Source organism: Chinchilla lanigera, unplaced genomic scaffold, assembly GCF_000276665.1.
Source record: "Chinchilla lanigera isolate Chin_1 unplaced genomic scaffold, ChiLan1.0 scaffold00013, whole genome shotgun sequence".
NCBI lineage: Eukaryota > Metazoa > Chordata > Mammalia > Rodentia > Chinchillidae > Chinchilla > Chinchilla lanigera.
The window spans coordinates 17,488,709-17,509,010 of record NW_004955414.1 but is presented as its reverse complement, the minus strand read 5'-3'; the positions used below and the strand labels follow the sequence as shown (position 1 = coordinate 17,509,010).

At 37.2% G+C, this 20,302-nt stretch overlaps 1 protein-coding gene across 3 annotated transcripts in view; it reads right to left on the bottom strand.

The window, feature by feature from the left end:
- C2cd3 (C2 calcium-dependent domain containing 3) overlaps nucleotides 1-20,302 on the bottom strand; it is a 113,614-nt gene that overhangs the window by 48,902 nt on the left and 44,410 nt on the right. For all 3 annotated transcript variants that reach the window (XM_013511937.1, XM_013511935.1, XM_013511936.1), the window contains exons 13-20: nucleotides 16,532-16,654; nucleotides 13,277-13,771; nucleotides 11,935-12,086; nucleotides 9,724-9,970; nucleotides 7,494-7,674; nucleotides 3,956-4,139; nucleotides 2,055-2,227; nucleotides 1,233-1,356 (exon numbers count right to left, since the gene is read on the bottom strand). In XM_013511937.1, coding sequence (XP_013367391.1) covers nucleotides 1,233-1,356; nucleotides 2,055-2,227; nucleotides 3,956-4,139; nucleotides 7,494-7,674; nucleotides 9,724-9,970; nucleotides 11,935-12,086; nucleotides 13,277-13,771; nucleotides 16,532-16,654 — 1,679 coding nt within the window. The remainder of the gene's footprint in view (nucleotides 1-1,232; nucleotides 1,357-2,054; nucleotides 2,228-3,955; nucleotides 4,140-7,493; nucleotides 7,675-9,723; nucleotides 9,971-11,934; nucleotides 12,087-13,276; nucleotides 13,772-16,531; nucleotides 16,655-20,302) is intronic.

Genomic DNA, 20,302 nt, shown 5'->3' with positions numbered 1-20,302 from the left:
AGCACACTCCTGGGTGTGTCTAGGCATACTGCTGAGGCATGGCCTTGGTACTATATATGGTCCCTCGTGAGTTTCTCTCCCACGCTCTTTCCCTGCTCTGCTTCCTGGCTGCCATAAACTAAGCAGCTTTTCTCTGCCGTGCCCCTCTGCCATGATGCCCCTGCCTTGGAACCTGCTGATCATGGACTGAAATCATGAGCTAAATTAAACCTTTCCTCCTTTAACTTGTGGTGTTGGGTATTTTGTCCCAGTGATGGGAAAGTGACTAATGCAGCTGCCTACATGTAGGAAGAAATAACAGTAGGCTGCAAATGTGACAAAATCTTAAGGAGAATAAGACTTTAAGTAGATATACTGAGGGAGAACGTTAGACGCCAAGAGAAGTATAACAAAGAGATGAAGGAGGTGAAAGAATGGGCCACCTGTTCTTCTGCAGAGAGTGTTCTGGGCAGAGAAAACAGTATGACAAAAGCCCTGAGGGAAAAATGTGCCTGGAGTGTTCAGAAGCAACAAGGCCAGTGGCCAGAGTTGAGCCAACAGAGGAGAGACTAGCTGGAAGAGATGAGGTCACAAAGATAAGTGGGGTCAAACCATGTGGGATCTGATAGCCATTTTAAGGGCTCTGGTTTTTACTTTGAATGAGATGGAAAGTCACTGGAGGGTTTTAAATAGACACATGTCAAGGTCTGACTTCAGTTTTCATAAGATCACTGGTCATTATGTTGAGAACAGAGAGAACAGGAATGAGATCCTGGAAAAACAAGAGGTGGCATTCAGGGCCTGAAATGTGTGAACCTGAGCTTATAGAGGAACTGCAGCGATTGGGCATGGTGTGGTTTGGGGGTAAAGTATATGACCATAGGGGTAGGTGGTTGTGAAAGGCAAGCATAAAATTCTTGGAAAAGGGGGCTGGGGATTTAGCTCAGCGGCAAAGCGCCTGCCTGGCAAGCGCAAGGTCGTGAGTTCGGTTCCCAGTACTGGAGAAAAACCAAAAAAAACAAAAAAAAAAAAAAAAAAATTCTTGGAAAAGATCAAGAAACCAAATTGCAATAACATTATGGTAAAGTCTTTAAGTGATTTACTCAAAATTTTGAAAAGTTTTCTTAACAGTCAAAGAGTTGTGGTTGGTGAACTGGGAACTGTACATAAGAAAGTTCAGGCACATCTGGGCATCATCTTGTGGGGACTACAGTAGAAAAAGGTTTGAAAATTGCTTTCTAAGGTGGACTTACTTGGCTGCTGCTTGCAGTCCGCAGGCTCTGATAATGTGGACAGAGATGGAGACAGTTCGGGCAGCAAGAGCTCCCTCTGCTGTTCTTGGACTACGCCGGTACCTTATGCCCACATCCAATAAACCTGAAGAATGAAGACAAACAGGAAAAGATGAAGATTGGTTAGAAGAGTTTTTGTTCGATAAAACCACGAAGTCCTGGTCAGGAATGCAGAAAGAGAAGAAATCCTGCAATCCTAGTGAGTGATAAGGGGCCTTAACAGAGAAGCTGTTCATGGTCAGAACCACATTCAATATTGCACCGTAGTGTTAACAACCATGTGCTGTCTTTTAGTAAAACAATTCTACCCTCCTACTGTCTTGTTTCAGAGAAAGCTAAGCAATAACACAACAAGCTGATCAGTGAGGGGGAGGAGGATATGGCAGGATAAGACCTTTTGTTTTGGTGGATGCTCTTCAGCAAGGATGTATAGCTACTTGATTTAGGAAACTTGTCCTAGCTAAAACTCAGATATACTGACAGAACTAACAGGTTATCATTCAAAATTCCAAATTTTAGTCAATCTCCTACAATTTGAATCCTAACTTTCTTCTCCTTACAGTGAATTACCAGCCCAAACTCACTATATTCCATCATTCCCACATATTATTGTCTTAGAATAGTACTCTGAGTGTACCTATATAATACGTAGAATCAATGCTATGAAGACTTACTAAATGCTTAAGTTTAAGGGAAATGAGTGAAGAATCACTAATTCAGAGAGAAAAGGGATATTTATGTATACTGATTTTAAAAGGGAAAGACATATTAGTCTTCAATCACCTGATGACTGGCTCCTCAATTCTTTGCTGTTCTCAAACCTGGGGGTTAAAGGGAGATTAAAGGTCTGTATTCCCACATCCTCACGGTGCTGCACGGTTACCATGGCACAGATCCTCGATAATGGCAAGGTTCCTTTGGCAACCATCTGGTCTCGCACATTAGGATAATAGTATCTACAAACCACAAAAGCACAAGCTGTCAGTTGGAAGAATTAGGTGGCTGAACGATTCAGTCTGTCCCAGGGATTAACTTTCAATATGTACTTATTTTTGGAGCCTGATTGTTCTCTATTGGTAGTATCTAATTGTGATTGTATCTGACTGGACTTACTTCCCATTACATTATATGAAGAAGCATCCCCATAAATTATTCCGAGTTCAGGACAAAGCCCACCTTTCAACAGACTCTGTTTGAGGTATCTGTCTTAGACTTCTGGGAGTACACTTCCTAAAGCTTCTACCCTGCAGCAGAAAAAAATGGATCTAGGTGGAGCAGACTAAAACTTTTTCATGGCTCAGCTTTGTCTCTTAAGGCCTAGGCCCTTCTCATTTGGAGGAGTAATGAATATTTGTCAGTGCTTACCCTATTCCTTTCTCATGGCAAAACAATTTATTCTTGGATTATAAAGTCAAGCTGCATGTGGCAGCACCCACCTGTAATCCCAGCACTCTGGGAGGCTGAAGCAGGAGGATTACGTTTGAGCCCAGCCCAGGAAATTCTGCAAGACCATGTCTCAAAAAAGGCTGGGGATATAGTGCAGTGCAAATGCCCTGAGTTCAGTTCCCAGTAGTGAAAAGAGAAAGTAAATCAAACCTAGATGGTTTTAAAATTCTGTTTTTCACTTGATTTCTTACTTAATTTAGGAAAAGTTCTGACATGTAATAACTCTTCCCTAGTTCTGTTCCTGATGCTTTCTCTCTTTTTTTTTTCCATTCAGTACTGGAGATTGAACCTAGGGGCTGGGGCATACCAGGAAAGTACTCTACCACTAAGCTATATCCCCCTACCCATTTTTATGAGACAGGGTCTAACTGCCCAGGGTGGCTTTGAAGTTGTGATCATCTTGCCTCAGCTCTTGAGTTGTTGGGTTTACCAGAGTACACTATCACGCCCAGCTTCTTTTCTTTTACATTTACATAATCTTTTTAGTTGGTTTCTTGGAAGTGTAGACACAAAGGTGAAGACTGAGTATCTATACTTATGCCAGTGTATTTTCTGGAAATCATCTAACAATTTCTGTAACATTCAGTGGGATTGTATTTTGTGAAGGCTACTCTTCAGGTGGTATAAAGAATAACTTCTAGGGGCTGGGGTTTAGCTCAGTGACACAGTGCCTGCCTGGCAAGTGCGACGTTGTGAGTTTGATTCCCGGTACTGGGGGAGAAAAAAAAAAAAAGAATAACTTCTAAGAAATGTGTTTAGAAGTGGAGAGATCCAGTTGGGAGGCTATCACAGTAGTCTAGCATCATATGGTGTGGGCCTGAGTTTAAAGTTTTTTTTGTTTTGTTTTGTTCTTTGGTACTGGGAATCGAACTCAGGACCTTGCTAGGCTGGCACTTGTGTTGCTGAGCTATGTCCCCAGCCCCTGGGCCTGAGTTTCAATAACGTACTGAGAAAAGCCCAAAAGTGATTGATACTTAAAAGACAAGAGGAGGTAAAACTAGTAAGACCTTACTTCCAATGCAGGCAAGGTTAGAAGTATGAGATACAACTGCTCCCAAAATCCTAACAAATTTCAGTGAAAAATAGACAAGGGTCTCTGTCAAGTAAAAAAAATATAAAAGGAGGCAGAAGGGGCTGGTCAGCCACCTTACAATAATTCTACCTTGGCTGGAAAGGATAGGATGCTTTATGATTGTGCACTTCCTTCAGAGGCATAGGACGGGGTTACCATGCTATACCTGCACCAGACTTCAAACTGGACTCCACCTCCAGGCACGAGCCCCTGTGCAGAGAAGGCACTGAGGAGGAGCCTTTGCACTGGAACTTCAGCGGGCAACAGGAGAGTATGATGGTGCTCACTGTTAAAGATGGGATCTGGAATGCAGAGTGTGGTTGCAGTTCTGAAGGGCTTCAGTGTAATTCCTTTGGAAAAGAAAAGCAGTTTAGAATATTCGACGCATATTTGGTATTTTATGTGTAGTAGGATGGTACTACTTATATATACAGTATTTCAATTTTATCCTCACAGTTATTACTGTTATTTCACAGATATTCCTACTGTTATTTTACAGATGAGCACACAGATACCTTGAGAATACATAATTAATGTCTTAGAGCAAGTAGGTCCCAGACTTAGAATCAGGACCTATATTTTATGACTGTTATTCTATTTTTATTGATTGACTGAGGCAGGCTCTTGATATATAGTTCAGCCTGGCCTTGAACTCACTATGTAGCCCAGGCAGACCTCAAACTCATGGTGATCCCCCTATCTCAACCTCCTGAGTGCTGTGTGCCACCATGCCTGGTTGGTATTCTTACCAAAGCCCATTTCCTTAATGCAGGGGTGGCAAACTTATGGGGTGTGTGTTGTTTTTAAGACAAAAGATGTTAATGTACAAGTTTTTTTTTTAAAACTAAAGCCTCAGTATTCAGGTTTAATTGTAGTGTTGGCACTTTGCGATAAATAAGTAAGCTTTGGTTGCAGTTTGGCCAATCGTCTCTAAAAGGTTCATCATCACTGCCCTAATGGCTATGGTCTCATAAGTTCTTATGATAATACAGAAGAGATCCCTTTGTTTATGGACAATGTTCTGGGGCTCCAATTTCTCACATCCTGCCAATACTGTTAGTGTCCTTTTCTTTCTTTTTAAAATTATCGCTATTTTGGTGGGTATAAATGGTGGTTTGGATGAGCATTCCCCACATGACTAATGATGCTCAGTATCTGCTATCATTATTTGTCTCCAAATGGTTCAGATGCTGGACGCTCAGTCCCATAGGAGCAGTGATCTGAGAGGTGGCAGAACCTTTAAGAGGTGAGACCAGTTGGAGGTGGTCAGATCACTGGTAGTGCTATCCTCAGAAGAAATTAATGCTGGTTTCATAGAGCAAGTTAGTTTTGTGAGAACAAGTTATCATAAAGTGAGACCAACCATGTGCTTGACTCCTATGGCATACAGACATCTCTGCCCTGCTTCTCATCAAGTTGTCATATAGCCAAAGAGGCCTCCAAATTTGGACTTCTGGCCTCCAAAACTGTCAGTTAAATAAACCTCTTTATAAAGTACCCACCTTCAGGTATTTTATTATAGCAACAGAAAACAGACTATTATAGTATCTTTATATGTGCTTATTAGCTACTTGTGTATCTTTGGAGAAATGTTTATTCATTCCTTTGCTTAGTTTTCCACTGGGCTGTTTTTTAAGAGTTACCGATATGTAAGATTTTTAAATATACTCTGTATATACACTTCTTATTTGAATCCCCAAATCAATATGGGCAGGACCTGGTAGTCATTCATGGACATGTACAGTCATTTGTGGACATGTACAGAATGATGAAAACTTTTGATTTGCCAGATTTGCTCACTTTCAGTAGAGATCACATAAGACAAGCATCCGCCTTCTTGGTTTAACTCTCACAGGTGATCAGAAAATGGAGATGGTAAGGTCAGAGCAATGTAGTACAAGAAATTCTAGCTCTGCTTCCAAATGAACAGGATTTGAATCTCCACTGCTGCTTGTTCGACTTGCTACGAGCAAGTTATCTAATACTGAATCTCATTTTGTTTTTTATGAAAAACAAACAAAAACCAAAAGAATATAGAAACTAACCAGGATCCTTGCTTGTAGGAGTTAAGATTCTGATCTGTGTGAGACACGTATGTACACGTTTTCTTTTAGCAGTAATGATTTGGAATTTCTGAATTTCCTAAATTGCTCATAGTGACTGTACAGATCATAACTACCATGGACAGTAAGAGTCAGTCATATGTGACTAAAACGACATGCACATAAATTATACAGACTCAGATAAAATGTAAGTAATTGGTAGCTCTAGACAAAGGTTATAAAGAAATTTTTTGTCTTTTTTTTGAGACAGGGTCTCACTATGCAGTTCAGGTTGGCCTCAGACTCACTTTGTAGTCCAGGCTAGCCTTGAACTCACTTTTTAGTCCAGGCTGGCCTCAAACTCACAGCAATCCTTCTACCTCAACCTCCTGAGTGCTGGGATTACAGGCATGCACCACCACACCTAAGAAATTCTTTGTACTATGTTCTTTTCTTTCTTTTCATTCTTTCTTTCTCTTCTTCTTTTTCTTTCCTTTTTCTTTTCTTCTTCCTTCTTTCTTTTTCTTTTTCTTTCTTTCTTCTTTCTCTTTCTTTCTTTCTTTCTTTCTTTCTTTCTTTCTTTCCTTCCTTCCTTCCTTCCTTCCTTCCTTCCTTCCTTCCTTCCTTCCTTCCTTCCCTTCCTCCCTTCCTTCTTTTCTTTGTTTCTTTTTAATTTTGAGACAGGGTCTTGCTGAGTCATTAAGTTGCATGGGTTGGCCTTGAACTTCAAATTCTCCTGCCTCAACCTCCCAGAGTGCTGGGATTACAAGCATGCATTTCCATGCCTGGCTCTTTGTACTACAGTAAGTCCTCGACTTATAAACCTTGAGTTGTGACACTGATATGACTGGACCTCACATTATGAAGATTCATAGATGTGGACAAATCACAGAAGTAGCTCATGTGTCTACTCTGCCATTTTAAGGTAACTGTAAAAGTAAAAATAGTTTATAGTAAAAATAGTTTATTTTTTTGGTGTGTGGTTTGGCTTATACTTTATATTGTATATTTGTGTCAAAGGTGTATAAGACTCAACTTTGGCAGACTTATTCTGATTTAGGAACATTCTCCCAGAACAGACCTTGTTTGTTACTGGGGACTTACTGCATTTGTGTGTTCTGTAAATCTGAAATCACATCAAAATAAAGTCACAGGATGGGCATGGTGGCACATTCCTGTCACCTTAGCACTCTGGGAGGCTGGTGTAGGGGGATCTTAAGTTTGAGCCCAGCCCGGGCTACTGAACAACTTAGTGAGACCAAGTCTCAAAATATAAAACGGGCTGAGGAGGTAGCTCAGTGAGAAACCTATAGGCTCAATCTCCAGTACTACAAAATAAATAAAATTTACTTAGTCCATCTCCTGTTTTATTGCCTAGCGAACACTAGAAACATTCAGCAACACAAAATCCACTCAAGAAAAAGTATTTCATAAGTATGTCCAATAAAAGAACTATACAGGAATGAAAGCACCTAGCTGGGCATGGAGTGCATGCCTATAATCATAGCACAGAGCAGGCTGAAGCAGGAAGATCATGAGTTTAAGGGCAGTTTGAACCACAGAGTTCAATACATAGGTGTCCTGGACAACATAGTGAGATCCTGTCTCAAACAAACAAACAAAAACAAAAAAGAAAGAGAACTCCTAATTGACCAAACTTACCATTTTCAAGGAACTCAGGTCCTCTGAGCACACTGGACTGCGAGTCTTGAAATGGAAAATAGTACTGGACATAACAATCTGCTTCTCCCCAGACTGTTGCCTGAAGAGGGACTAGCCCTTTAACCATCTCTACACGGAACTCAAAGTGGTGCTCCATCAACCCACTTCCTTGGTCCTCTGCCTATTAAATGACAGAAACACTGGTGAGCTTTAAAGAGTGACTTGCTTAAAACATTCCTGCTTCTTGATGAAGCCTGAGTATAGATGAAGTAAGTGAACTAACATTAAAACAGGTACTTAATTTACTTGCACTTAACTCTCACAACTGCTCAGGATAAACAGATCAAGCAGGATTTTCTCTAGAACATGACACTGACTTCATACTAGGAAATCCATAAATGTGATTCTATGCATTAATGGAATAAAGGTAAAAAACCAGTTCAACATCAATAAATGCTGAACAGGAATGTGGTAAAATTCAACATTTGTTTCATGAAAGCTTTTAATACACTTTAATAGGGAAAAGAACACATATATTTGAAACAAACAGGTACTAATTTACTTAATTACTCTCTCTAGAGACCCTGGGAAAGTCCAATAACAGTAAGGACTACTTAGGGAGGCAGTGAATACACCATTACTGCAGGTGTAATTACTATTAAAGATTAACTATGTATTTATCGAGTATTTACTGCGAGCCTGGCATTGCACCAAGTACTTCATTTGTATTACTTAATTTAGCATGCATGGTTAATAACAGCAAGAACCAGGGTTTCGACTCAGGTAGGCTGATTCTGAAGCTAGTGTTCTTTGCCTTTATCCTATGCAGCCTCTGCAGACATTAGACAACTGGTTATTCAAAGGGGAAAATTCAGGACTCAGATAAGAGACAGAATAAGTTATGTATTCACCACTGTATGAGCCAATAAATCTGGAACAGTGGCTCTATTAGGTCTTTGCTTTGAAATCTAAAAACATGCTAGCAATACCTGCTCAAAAGCTTTCCAAAAATTCTCCTAGAAAACTTGCATTTTGATTTTCTGAGTGAAAAAATTGGTGTGGGGGTGGAGGAATTGCTCAGAGCTATAACAGCTGCTTGATTTGATCATACAGTGTTACAGTAATTTAACATTTCAGTTCCACAGATGATGAAATTGAGCAAAGCTATTGAGTATGGAGGGAGAAATCAATCATATTTATAGATATATAACCTCACAAGCAAGCCTTTCAAGTATTTCCTCTGTGTTCCTAGTAAGAAATATTTTGTAACCTTTAGTATGGAATTTAACAAAGTCCGAGCGAACACTGCAAAATGGGAGCGCATATAATACTTAACCAGACTTGGGCATATTATAGGTAATTTTTCTTTACTTGTGTAATTTCAATTAGAAAAACACCATTTAATTTACCGATAGACATTAGTATCTAACAAATAGCAAAGGTTTAGAGTTCATAACATACAAAGAACCATAATCTGCTAGTAGATATTTTTCTGATACAGACACTTAAATTTGTCCTTCAGGTTCAGATTAAAGAACATAACATACTTAAAAGGTGTGGAGATAGTGATTTGGCTATATGAGTAAAGGCAACGAGTGCTGGATGTATAACGCCATGATACAGTGAAATGAAACTGAACTTGGGGTCAGATCTGTCTGAACTCTAATTCTCTCATGCTTAGTGATGTGAATCTACACAAGTAACAAAACTTTTTTGATTCTTTGTTTCATCACCTATAAATGAGAATGACCTCATGTAGTTGTTAGGAAAATAAAGTACATCATAAATAAAGTTTGCTTTCTCAATTATACAGTACTATACAGGAAAATTACTTTTAAGTTATTTATAGAAAAACAAGGCATTTAATTGTAACTTTTCAACATGGATTTAACCACAGAGTGAAATTTTGCTGACTAAAGTTTGGGATCACTTTCTTCTCCCAATTTTTTTAAAGGCAGTTAAATTAGTAAATTAGAAAATTAGATCTGGTTGTTCAATCAGATTTTCCTTGTATATTCAGGAAGCTGAAAAGGATGCAGAAAACCGTTTAAACCATAAGAAAAAAACAGCAATGATTCTTCTGATTTAAAGCAAGCACCGGAATGAAAGTTAAATTCTTTTGTTGAGACTTCTGTTACTGAAGTAAGGCTTTGGGATAATAGTTTCACTTAAATGTGCAAGAGAAATGGGATTTTAGTTTTCTGTGGAAGAAATAGTGTGGAGTCACTACCATAGCTACAGATGCCACAGATGGCTGGTCCAGGAAATGGGCGGGCCTAGGGCCAGAGGGAGGGAGTGTTCCTTCTTCAGTCTTTAATCTTTGCAGTGCTATTATCTGATCTGAAGAGCCCATGGCTAGAAACACTCGAAGACTCCCATTTTGGTGGCCTGAGAATACATCAATCACAGGCATGTAGCTGTCGACAGCGACAACTGGATACCTAGCATCAAGCAGCAGGCGAGAAACCTTCGGATCTCTAGAAGAAAAGAAATTGTGAATGAGCAAGTAACAATAATCAGTCACATCAGAGTTGCTACATTTCTTACGTGGCTTTTTCTCTGTCCAAATGGAGCTACAAGTACAAAAGTAACTGTAGTTTTTAAAAATGTGATTTTGTCAGTAACCAATCAATTAAAATTTATGTTTATAATTGAAGTTCATAATACAACAGTTTCAGGGCTGGGAATGTGTGTGATGTATCCCTGTATCACCATGGCCCTAAGCCTAATGTCTGTGAGGGTGCAAGTATCTCAGTTGAGCCTTGCTAAATTGCCTTTGTAGTTATTTTTTGTGAGACAGGGTCTTGCCATGCAGTCCAGCCTTGGCTCAAACTTCCTGCCTCAGCCTCTCAAGTGTCAATTATATTATTTTAGAGGGAGGCAGTGTAGTCAACTAGGAGGTTTCTGGACTTTGTTTTGGCACATAAGATCTGGATAATATTACCAGTGATATTTGTCATCTACTGAGCACATACTATGTTGTAAGTAGAAGTGTTTCCAACAAAGGTTGATATTATTCATTGTTAACAGATTATAAAAAGCTCAACTCAGAAAGATTCAGTAAGTTAGCTAAGGACACACAGGTAGTAGGAGGTTGAACTACGATTTAGGCTTTGAACTACTGTATTTGATTCTAAAGCTCACATGCTCCTAGTATTAGCTCTCCCACTTTCTAGATGACTTAAGCAATCAATTTGACTTTTCTGAGTCTGATTCCTGCTTTGTAAAATGTAGATAATTAAACTTTCATCACGGGCTGTTGCTGGGACTACAGTGTGATAACAAATATAAAATACCAACTATGATACCTGGTACATGGGTAAATGCTCAGTAATTGGTAGTCACCATTATTTTACCTGCTCTTAGAATGAGAAGGGAAGAAGAAGAAAGGGAACACTAGACCAGGCTAATATTACAGCTATTAAAAAAAAAAACAGAAAAAGCCAAAAGCCTACAGCAGACACCCATGGTTTCAGGACTACTCCTCAGCTGGGCTGTTTTCTAATGTTACCATCGTAAGTACTTACTACTCACAGAAGGTGACCCCATGTATTTTATCACTGGATCCTCATAGTTGCTCCAAAAGAGACACAGGGGATCTACTATCACCCTCATTTCACAGATAAGGAAAAGAAAACCAGAGAGGTTAAGTGACTTTTCTAAGGCAAAGGACACATTTTCTCATGTGTAGAACAGGGACAACAATAATACTTCACAACTTATAGGAAAGCTCAAATGTGATAATGGCCACAAAAGTACGAAGTTTAATAGACAGAACCATAAGAAAGCTTCTGGAAAAATGGTAAGTGCTACAGTAATTAAAAATTTGCATTTTGGATCCAGACAAAAGATGAACAGTCTGTACTTAGGAGAGAGATGAACTTTAGGTTACTCCATACTCTAGACAGGTGTTAAAAGGGAGGCACAATATTCAAATCTAAAGGTCTAAAACAAAGCATGCATTACAGGAATTTTGCAAACAATGGATATGAACCATACTGACATTTCATGACACAGAGGTAAGGTATTAGTTTAGTGAGCTGGTACTTTTTGGCAGCAGAGCTTTTTTGTTAGAGAACGGACTCCTGAGCGAGGCTATCCAGGTATGAAGCCTGGTTCTACTCTTAGGCCATTAGTGACAAGTAGTTTAACTTGTTTGAGTCTCTGTTAACCCATCTGTACAACAGGGGAAATAAAAGTACCTGCCTCAGAGGCTTTTGTGAAGATTAAGTGACTTGCTGTATGAAAGGCTCTGAGCATGGTAAGCAGTTTCTGTACCACTGTTTTACAATAGGAGAAAGAGCAGCAACAGTGGTGAACCTGAGAGAGGTCCTCCAAGGGATTATTGAGCTATTCATGTTTGCAAATGAAAAGAATTCCTCTTCAGTCCACACAAAGTTAAAGATGCAAAATACAGAATACTCCAAAAGAGCCTATTTACTTGAATGACATGTAAAACTGATGAAGAGGGAGTTTCACCAGCCCGAGCAGCTTGTCCTGTCCTGGGCTCCGCACCTTGTTCCAAGTTTCAATTATCATCACGTTGTTTTTAAGCCTTTCCAGGTATTTGGAAGACATAGAGATAGGAATTACCTGTGGAGAAAAACACCAACAAAAAGAGTCCATACCTGAGACAAAGGATCAATTTGCATTCTTATTCAACAATTTGTATTTTTATTTACTAAATAAGTGTGCACACACAGTGTTAGGAGTTGAAGACATTAAAACCAACCCTGTACCCTCAACAGATGCAGCAAACTGCTGTTAGAGAGTAACATACATAGGCCAGACACAAACCAGTATTTAAATGAAATGGCCTAGTGCAAAGAGCTCTTCCCAACAGGTCTCATGGAAAACAGCAATGGCAATGTAATGGAAGGGGAAGCATTCCAGAGATAGTTAGGTTTGTAGCATCCACTGCACTGGGTCAGTAATTATATAGGGTAACTTTCAAGTTCTACTTAAATTTTAGAGTAAATTATAAAACAAATTAATGTAGACAAAAAGAAGAACAGATTTGGAAGGAATAATAAATTCAGACTGGATACATTTGAGTTCCTTCTTTCATTTATACATCCTTAATGCCTGGTACACGCAAGGTAACATGTTAAGGCTAAGTGTACACCCCTTTGAGGTAATCAGGTGGGGGCAGTCAGATGCAGCAGGCAGTCAGATATGAGATGTGAAACTATGATGAAATGTACAGCTTACACAGAAATGCAGATTTGGCGGCTATCTTCATAAACATGAAAGCTGAAGCTGTAGCAATAGATGTGACGATCATAGGGAAAAGGGGGTTGATCTGAAGAGAGCCAGCAGGAGTACTAAACGGAAACACGAACTGGTTAAGAAAAAGGAAAAGTGCTGGGATCAGCACACTTTCCCTGCTTTTCTCCTGGCCTGATGACTTAAAACAATCAGGATTTGAAATAAGTAACTGAGTGACAGGAAAAATACATAAATAAAAAAATAGACTGGAAGAATGCTGGGGAAGTTTAACTGACCGAAGTCCTAAAGGAAGCAGAAAGGAACAGAATCCAGAACTCAGGCAAAAGAAATAGTGGGAAACCATATGAACTGAGAAAGAAGAGAAGGAATGGAGAAAAAATGTTTTAAAATGTTGGCAAAGTCTTTTTTCTCTTTCATCCAGTAGATCATACCTGGTAATTGCAAAGTTACCTTCCAGTTGGAACATTCTAGGTTTAAGATGGAATTATGATTTGGGAAACATTTTGTCTCCTGTCCCCATACTCCTCTAACTGATATGGAATGCACAAAGTTACCTGAGAAAAGTTAAAAACTGGCTGTGTTGTACTCCATGCAATGACAGATCTGGTAACTTCCTCTGTGCTGAAGAATTTGCAAATTAAATAAACATTGCACGGTGGCTGTTTCTCAGATTCTCCAGTAATGAAGTCTTTCCCATCTGGCACCATCAACAGCACATGCAACAGCAAAGCATTTTCTTTTGTTGACTCATTTGCTTGATTTAGTAAACTGTGAGAGGCTGGCACAGCCACGAAGGCTGAAGAATTTGTTGCTACAGAGCTTGGAGACTTTGGGTTGGGAAGCACCAAATTCTGTGCTTTTTTTGTAGTTTCCTCATGAATTTGATTTAGGTTCTGTGGATTTCTGGTACAGTTTGTATCTTGCTTAGATTCTTGTAGAATCTTCTCTGGACTTGTCACAGCACAAAGTGGGGTATGTTGGGTGCTGCTAGTTAATTTAGTATTAACACCTGTGAAATCTTTGCTATCTCTAACAAGTTCCACGGTTACCTATAAAACACAAAAGGAAAAAGGTCAGTAGGAACATCCGGTAGAGAGTTCAAGCCCTAGTACTCGCCCCCCGCCCCCACAGGAATGTCCTATAGAATTGGAATCAGAATTTTGGAGCTGGAGGTAACGTCAGATTTTTAGGAAATGAATGGACTCTTTCTCAAACACCAAAATAGGAAGAACACTCAATAGACTGCATATTTATTAACTTGTCAGACTGAGAAAATCAGGTAGATTATCATTAATATGACATGAGCCTAGAACACCTTTGCTAGAAAATGAGATGCTCAGAAAAAGACAGACATATGTTTAAAGGACACAGAATCCCATTCAAGTGGCCCCTACTGGATAAATCTGGGATAATTTGAGCATCAAAGTGAATAACAGCAATGGATTATAACCCATCAAATAATATAAGACTACATAAATCCATACTAATGTAAAATTAACGAAAACATGCAACTATTTTGTATGATAAAATGCCAATTAATAAATTCTCAGGGAGGCCATAGGGATGTACCTCAGTGGTACAGTGCTTGCTTGTCTAGTACAAACAAGGCCCTGGGTTCAAGTTCAATCTGTAGTATTGAAATAAATAACAAAAAAAAAAAAAAGAAAAAAGGGAAAGAATAAGAAAAGCACAGAGAATGACAGAGTTAGAAGTTACCATTTTATAATTATCTTAATAATATGTGATTCAGGTAACTCCAGTAATAGGATATTCTATAAAAATAACTGGCTTATTTTTAAAAATTATGAATGTACCGAGATGATAAAAAAAAGGGCTACGGAACTGTTCTAGATTAAGAGAGATTAGAAAGAAATGATGATTAAATGTAAATGGACTGGAAAAAATTACCATAAAGGAAAGTAATGGCATTACTGGTGAAATGTATGGGATATTGGTAGAATATATCATCAATGTTAAATTGATTTATGTAACTCTAGAACAATAATGTCCTTGTTCTTAGAAATATACATGCTAGAGAATTAAGGGGAAATAGTTATAATGCCTGTACCTACTCTCACTCAGTTTAGAACAAGTACATGCATGTTTATGAGTGTGTACATACATTATGTTTTATACATGAAAAAAGGGACAAAGTAATGCAGAGAGAGAATTATAAAGCAAATGTGACAAATATAAAGAATTGGAGCATCTAGGCAATGGCTATGAGAGCTCTTTGTACTACTGTATTTGCAGGATTTCTGTAAGTTTGAAGTTATTTCAAAATAAAGGGTAAAAATATTAAAAAATAAAAATCAAAAAGGATGTGGGATAAATCTGCAGAACAGAAGTGGCCACTAACTGTCAGAAGAACGAATTACTAGGGATAAAAGGGTTTTTACTGTTTCCTTTATTTGAAACCCGAAGGTGTTACACAGGAAAGTTCTTTTGCTCTATCAAATATAGGCAGAAATCCATCTCGTATAGCACTTCGCTCAACAGAGCTAGCATAGACTATTTAGGTCCATCAATTCTCTTTATGACCTATTTCAGATTTTAAACTCTGCTGTTCAGAATGAACCTAGGAGGCAAAAAATAAAGCTTGGACAGCAGAAGAGTACGGTGGTATTATTTTTTGCAATAAGTCTTTAAAGGTAAGTAGTATTTACTAGGAAGATCAGGAAGAGAAGGCTTTCAGGAAGAGGAAGCAGCATACACATAAAACAGAAAAACACAGGAGACATGAGGCAGCATGACGTCTTAATGATTTTTATATCATCTGACATAGCTATTGGTAGAGACAGCTGAAGTAGCAGGCAGGGGTCATATGGTGAATCCTGTACCTTTATCTTTTGGGTGACTGGGAGCCTTGGGGATGTTTTAGTCATGACTGGAAAGATTTCAAAAAACTCACCAGGATATCTAAATGAAGTTGTACTGAAGCTACACATTCAAATTCTGCCACCCAAGACATCCTGGTGCTTCTGAACACAAGGAAAGAACTCTTCCTCCAATGAATTGTACATCAGAATTCACTTTATGAGGCACACAGCTACTTCTCTCCTTGCTCCCTACCACAGCTCTAGTCCAAGTCATAATCTTTTTTGGGGACTAATGCAGTAGCCTCCACACACTCCCTCTTGCCCTCCTACAGTCTATTGTTCACACAGAAATATATTAGAAATGTACATCAGGGGCTGGGGATGTAGCTCAGTGGCACAAGTGCCTGCCTGGCAAATGCAAGGTCCTGAGTTTGACTCCCAGTACCAAAATAAAAACAAAAACAAAACGTAAATCAGATTACATCCCTCTCATATTTCAATGTCCTTTCCTGGCTCTTAGCCTAAAATCTAAGCTCTTTAGCTGCCTTAACTACACATCTCTGAATGCTACGGCAACTACCTGCTTGTCTAACCCTACTTTCTCCCACTCTCTTCTTGCTTACTATGCTGTGGTAACATTTGGTCCCTTGGCAACACAAAGCCTCTTTCTGCTTCAGGCCTTTATTTTGTTGTTATTCCTTCTCTCTATAGTGACTTTCCCTATGCTTTTTACTTTCTCTTATTCTTCAGCTCTCACCTTAAATGTCACCTTCTTATTGAGAGCTTACCTGACTAGCATCTTCTAGTTCCTTCCAAGCACTCATTATCATATCATATCAAACCATTTCCTTCATAGCACTTCCACTGTCCTATATCAATAGAAGCCTACCAATAGCAGAGACTTTTCTTGTTCACTGCTATATTCTTAGTGTCAGCCAATAATACATGCTCAGAAAATACTTGTACTTTTCTGAATAAGCATTTATGTACCTTCAGGGGGCCAAGCGGAGTCTGACCATTTTCCTGTTGCACTGGGAGTTGACCAGTGAAAGAAAGGAGCTCTGACTGAATGACAGCTCGCAAAGGAAGTAATGCCGAACCGATAACTTCTGGCTGAGGGAAAAAAGAAAAAGCTTAGGTTAAATTAACAAACAGCCACAAAGGATTTTAACTGAAGTGACAATCAATGGTGGCTATAAAACAAATTATGCTTTATGAAGTACAAAGTTTAATTATTTTCCTGAGGCAACTCTAACTGGAATCCCATGTTCTGTCATATTTTGATCCCCTCTGGGTTTTACTACATCCTCCTGGAAGATTATAGAAGATTACACAAGTCACAAAGAAGTTGGAAATTTTTTTTTTGGTACCGGAAATCGAACTCAGGACCTTGCGCTTGCCAGGCAGGTGCTTGTGCCACTGAGCTATCTCCCCAGCCCTGGAAATTTCTTTTATTATGAATAGCTCTTTACTCAAAATGTTCAACTTTACTATTAAAGATAAAAATGAAATTTAAAAAGCTATATACCTTAAAATACCTGATGCTATCAAAGCTATGGAAAAATAAAAGTCTGTCATATGAATGAAGCTGGGAATATATAGCAGCAACATACTTTTGGACAGGAAATTTGGTAGTTAATATAGAAAACTTTAAACATTCATATTTCTGGGAATTTATACTGAAGAGATATTAAACAGTACATAAAAGGCTTATGCACAAATATGAATATGTTGAAAGTAGCAATTAAAGATAACTAGATATATGATAATTAAGAATTAAAATGATGAATTAAAAAGAATTAAAATGATGATAAAAGAATTAAAATTTTAATTACTTAAAATTAAGAATAAAAATGACGCTCACTAAAAGCTTATAGTATAAAGGACAATATTTGTTATAATGTTTGATAAAAGTAAGGTATTAAATTAAATAGTAAACCTTCAAATTATATGGAAAACATTAAGTACGTATTTTTATCAAAAAAAGAAATAAAAACTCTCAAGACGATGTTAAAAATATAGTACAAAAGCTGTACACAAAGTTATGTAACACTATTTATTGGAAAAAGATAAGGGAGCTATACTTCAAAATAACAATAGTTACTGTAATTATAGGCAATTTTGTCTTTTAAATAAAAGTGTTATACAAATTTTCTACAAAAGCATAAATATTTATTTTATTATTAGGAAAAAAGTCATTAACTAGTTATAGAAAAATGATTCAATATAAATATATCAAAATGTTAACAGAGTTGTCTTAAGGTTGTAGAATTATGTGATTTTTCCCTTCTGTATTGCTATTTGTCCAAAATGGTTTATATTATTTGTATCTTCTGGAAAAACAAATGAAAAGAAAAGAGAGAAGCTTTATTTCTCATGTTACCCATACCATAGATGACGTCAGAGATTATACCTATGGGCTATTCCTTCCCTGAAGGAAGCAAACACTGTGTACATCAGTTCACTGATATATTTTGTGCCAGTTGCAAGTGGATTTTATAAACATGGAATTAGATGATCAACTGTTACTCACAATTACATTATTGTGGACAGGGGCTGCATACTTAGGTATTCTACCTGCGAACAGGAAGTAGAATCTCAAATTAAGGCTACTGTAACCTACATCAGTACAACTCCCTACAGTAAGGGAGCACAGTAAATAGGTTAAGAACTTAAAAGTCTGAAGACAGAAGACGAGATGGACTACTGACTCTTTTTTTCCTATTTTAATAATCTATTAAATAAATAACATATCAAAATGACATGAGAAATGGATCAATTAAAAAACGACTTAACAAAGGACCAGTTTATACCTTCCTTTGAATTACATCCATAAATTTTAAATATACAAATCTCATTCTCAAACCCAAAGAATCTCTCTAAACAAATGAAATACAGACACAGACATTCAGGGTCCAAATCATTCAAAAATACTTTTTAAATTACAGTAAATTACATCATAAGAAATGAAACAATAAGTGACAATTACACACATTTGTTAAAAAGTTGAATGACAGTGCAAAGGTACCACAATTAACTTAATGAGTACTACTCACTAATGCTTTTATAGTATACCTACCGTAAATTTTTAGGTAATAGATTTAGAGCAAATCTTGAAACCAAAAAAAAAAAAAAAAAGAATTAGAGTTAATCTTGAAACGTAATTTTGTGCATGTCTTCTAATGTTGTGAATTACAGAAATAGCTTCCAGAAAACTCAAGTATTGGTAAAAGCAAGGCATATGGGACTAGATTTTGATAAAGGTGCTTTTTCTTTGGCCCTATAACTACTGTAAATATCCTGGAGATTCTTAAAATGACTTTCAATATAGCATAAATAACTTCTATAAACCTTTTCTTCTGTAAAGCACATATACACAGCACAGTAATTAAATGTTTACAGTGAATGTTTAAATGAGTGATGCTAAACCCTTTCTTTACAAAAACTCAGTATAATCACATTTTAAAAGGTCAATAATTTGATATGTAGGAATAGTCAGGATTATACCAAGTGTACAGAGCATAATGTCAATTAGTTTCCTTTCAAATTCTGTTACTACAATCTAGTTTAAATATCAAACTTCCTTTCGTTTCTATGAAATTGTGACATTCAAAATAAATTGATGTACACATTTAAGTTTTGCAACTCTAAGTTATACAATCCACATAAAACTAGCTTATGATATTTTCAAAATCACTTATTAAAGAAATGACAATATTACTGTCTTAAAATATCTATTTGCTATACTTCAAACTTTTCTTCATAATACCATATTCCTGATTTTTAGTAGAATTATCAATTGGCACTCTTCTGCCATGAATGAACACATTTTCACATTGAACAAAGTAGTTGACAGATAACAAATACACTTCAAAAAGCACAAAAATGTAAAGAATCAAAGAGTTATTGTTATAAAAGAATAAAATCTTCAAAAGTCATCAAAACATAAACCACTTACATAAAATGGCATTATCTGTATATATCACATGATCCAAGAACACAAGACTGCCTTTTCAAACATGAGTATTTCTTTGTGAATTAAAAATTACAAACTACTGTAACCCAGTAACAGTTTCAAACCTACTAGAAAAGCAAAATATAAATTATAACTAATGAAAATTTACCTTCAAAATATACTTTATTTTGTCCATTTTCACAACTTTTAATTATACTTTTATAATCCTTAATCAGAATCTTGAAAATTGGACACTTGAAAATGTGTTATTACTTTAACATATCTAATATGCAATAATTGCTGGTATAGTTTTTAAGTGTTAAAATAGCCTAGACTGCTGGGCATGTCTATAATCCCAGCACTCAGGAGGGTGAGGCAGGAGGATCACCACGAGTTTGAAGCTGGCCTGGGCGACATAGTTCAAGGACAGCCTGAACTACATAGTAAAACTCTGTCTCAAAAAAAAAAAAAAAAGCTAGCCTAAACTTAAATTAACAATGTGAATGTTTACTGCATTAATACATAATTGCCCAAAGAATACTTCACTGTAAGTTGGATATACTTACTTGTAGTTTTAAATTCTGTGTATTTATAAAATTTACTTTCACTTAGTAGTAGGAAATAGAATGTAAGCCTGACAGTTGTAGTCAAAACACCAGGCTCAAAATGAGGTAGTTTTTAAACAAAATATTCTATAAGGTGGTCAGTGAAAATCTGAACTCTGGCATCTAAAAATTTTGCTTGGTACCATTTTGTTAACATCAGCAACTTGATTTTAAATATTCTGTAATCTTAAGCAATTTTAA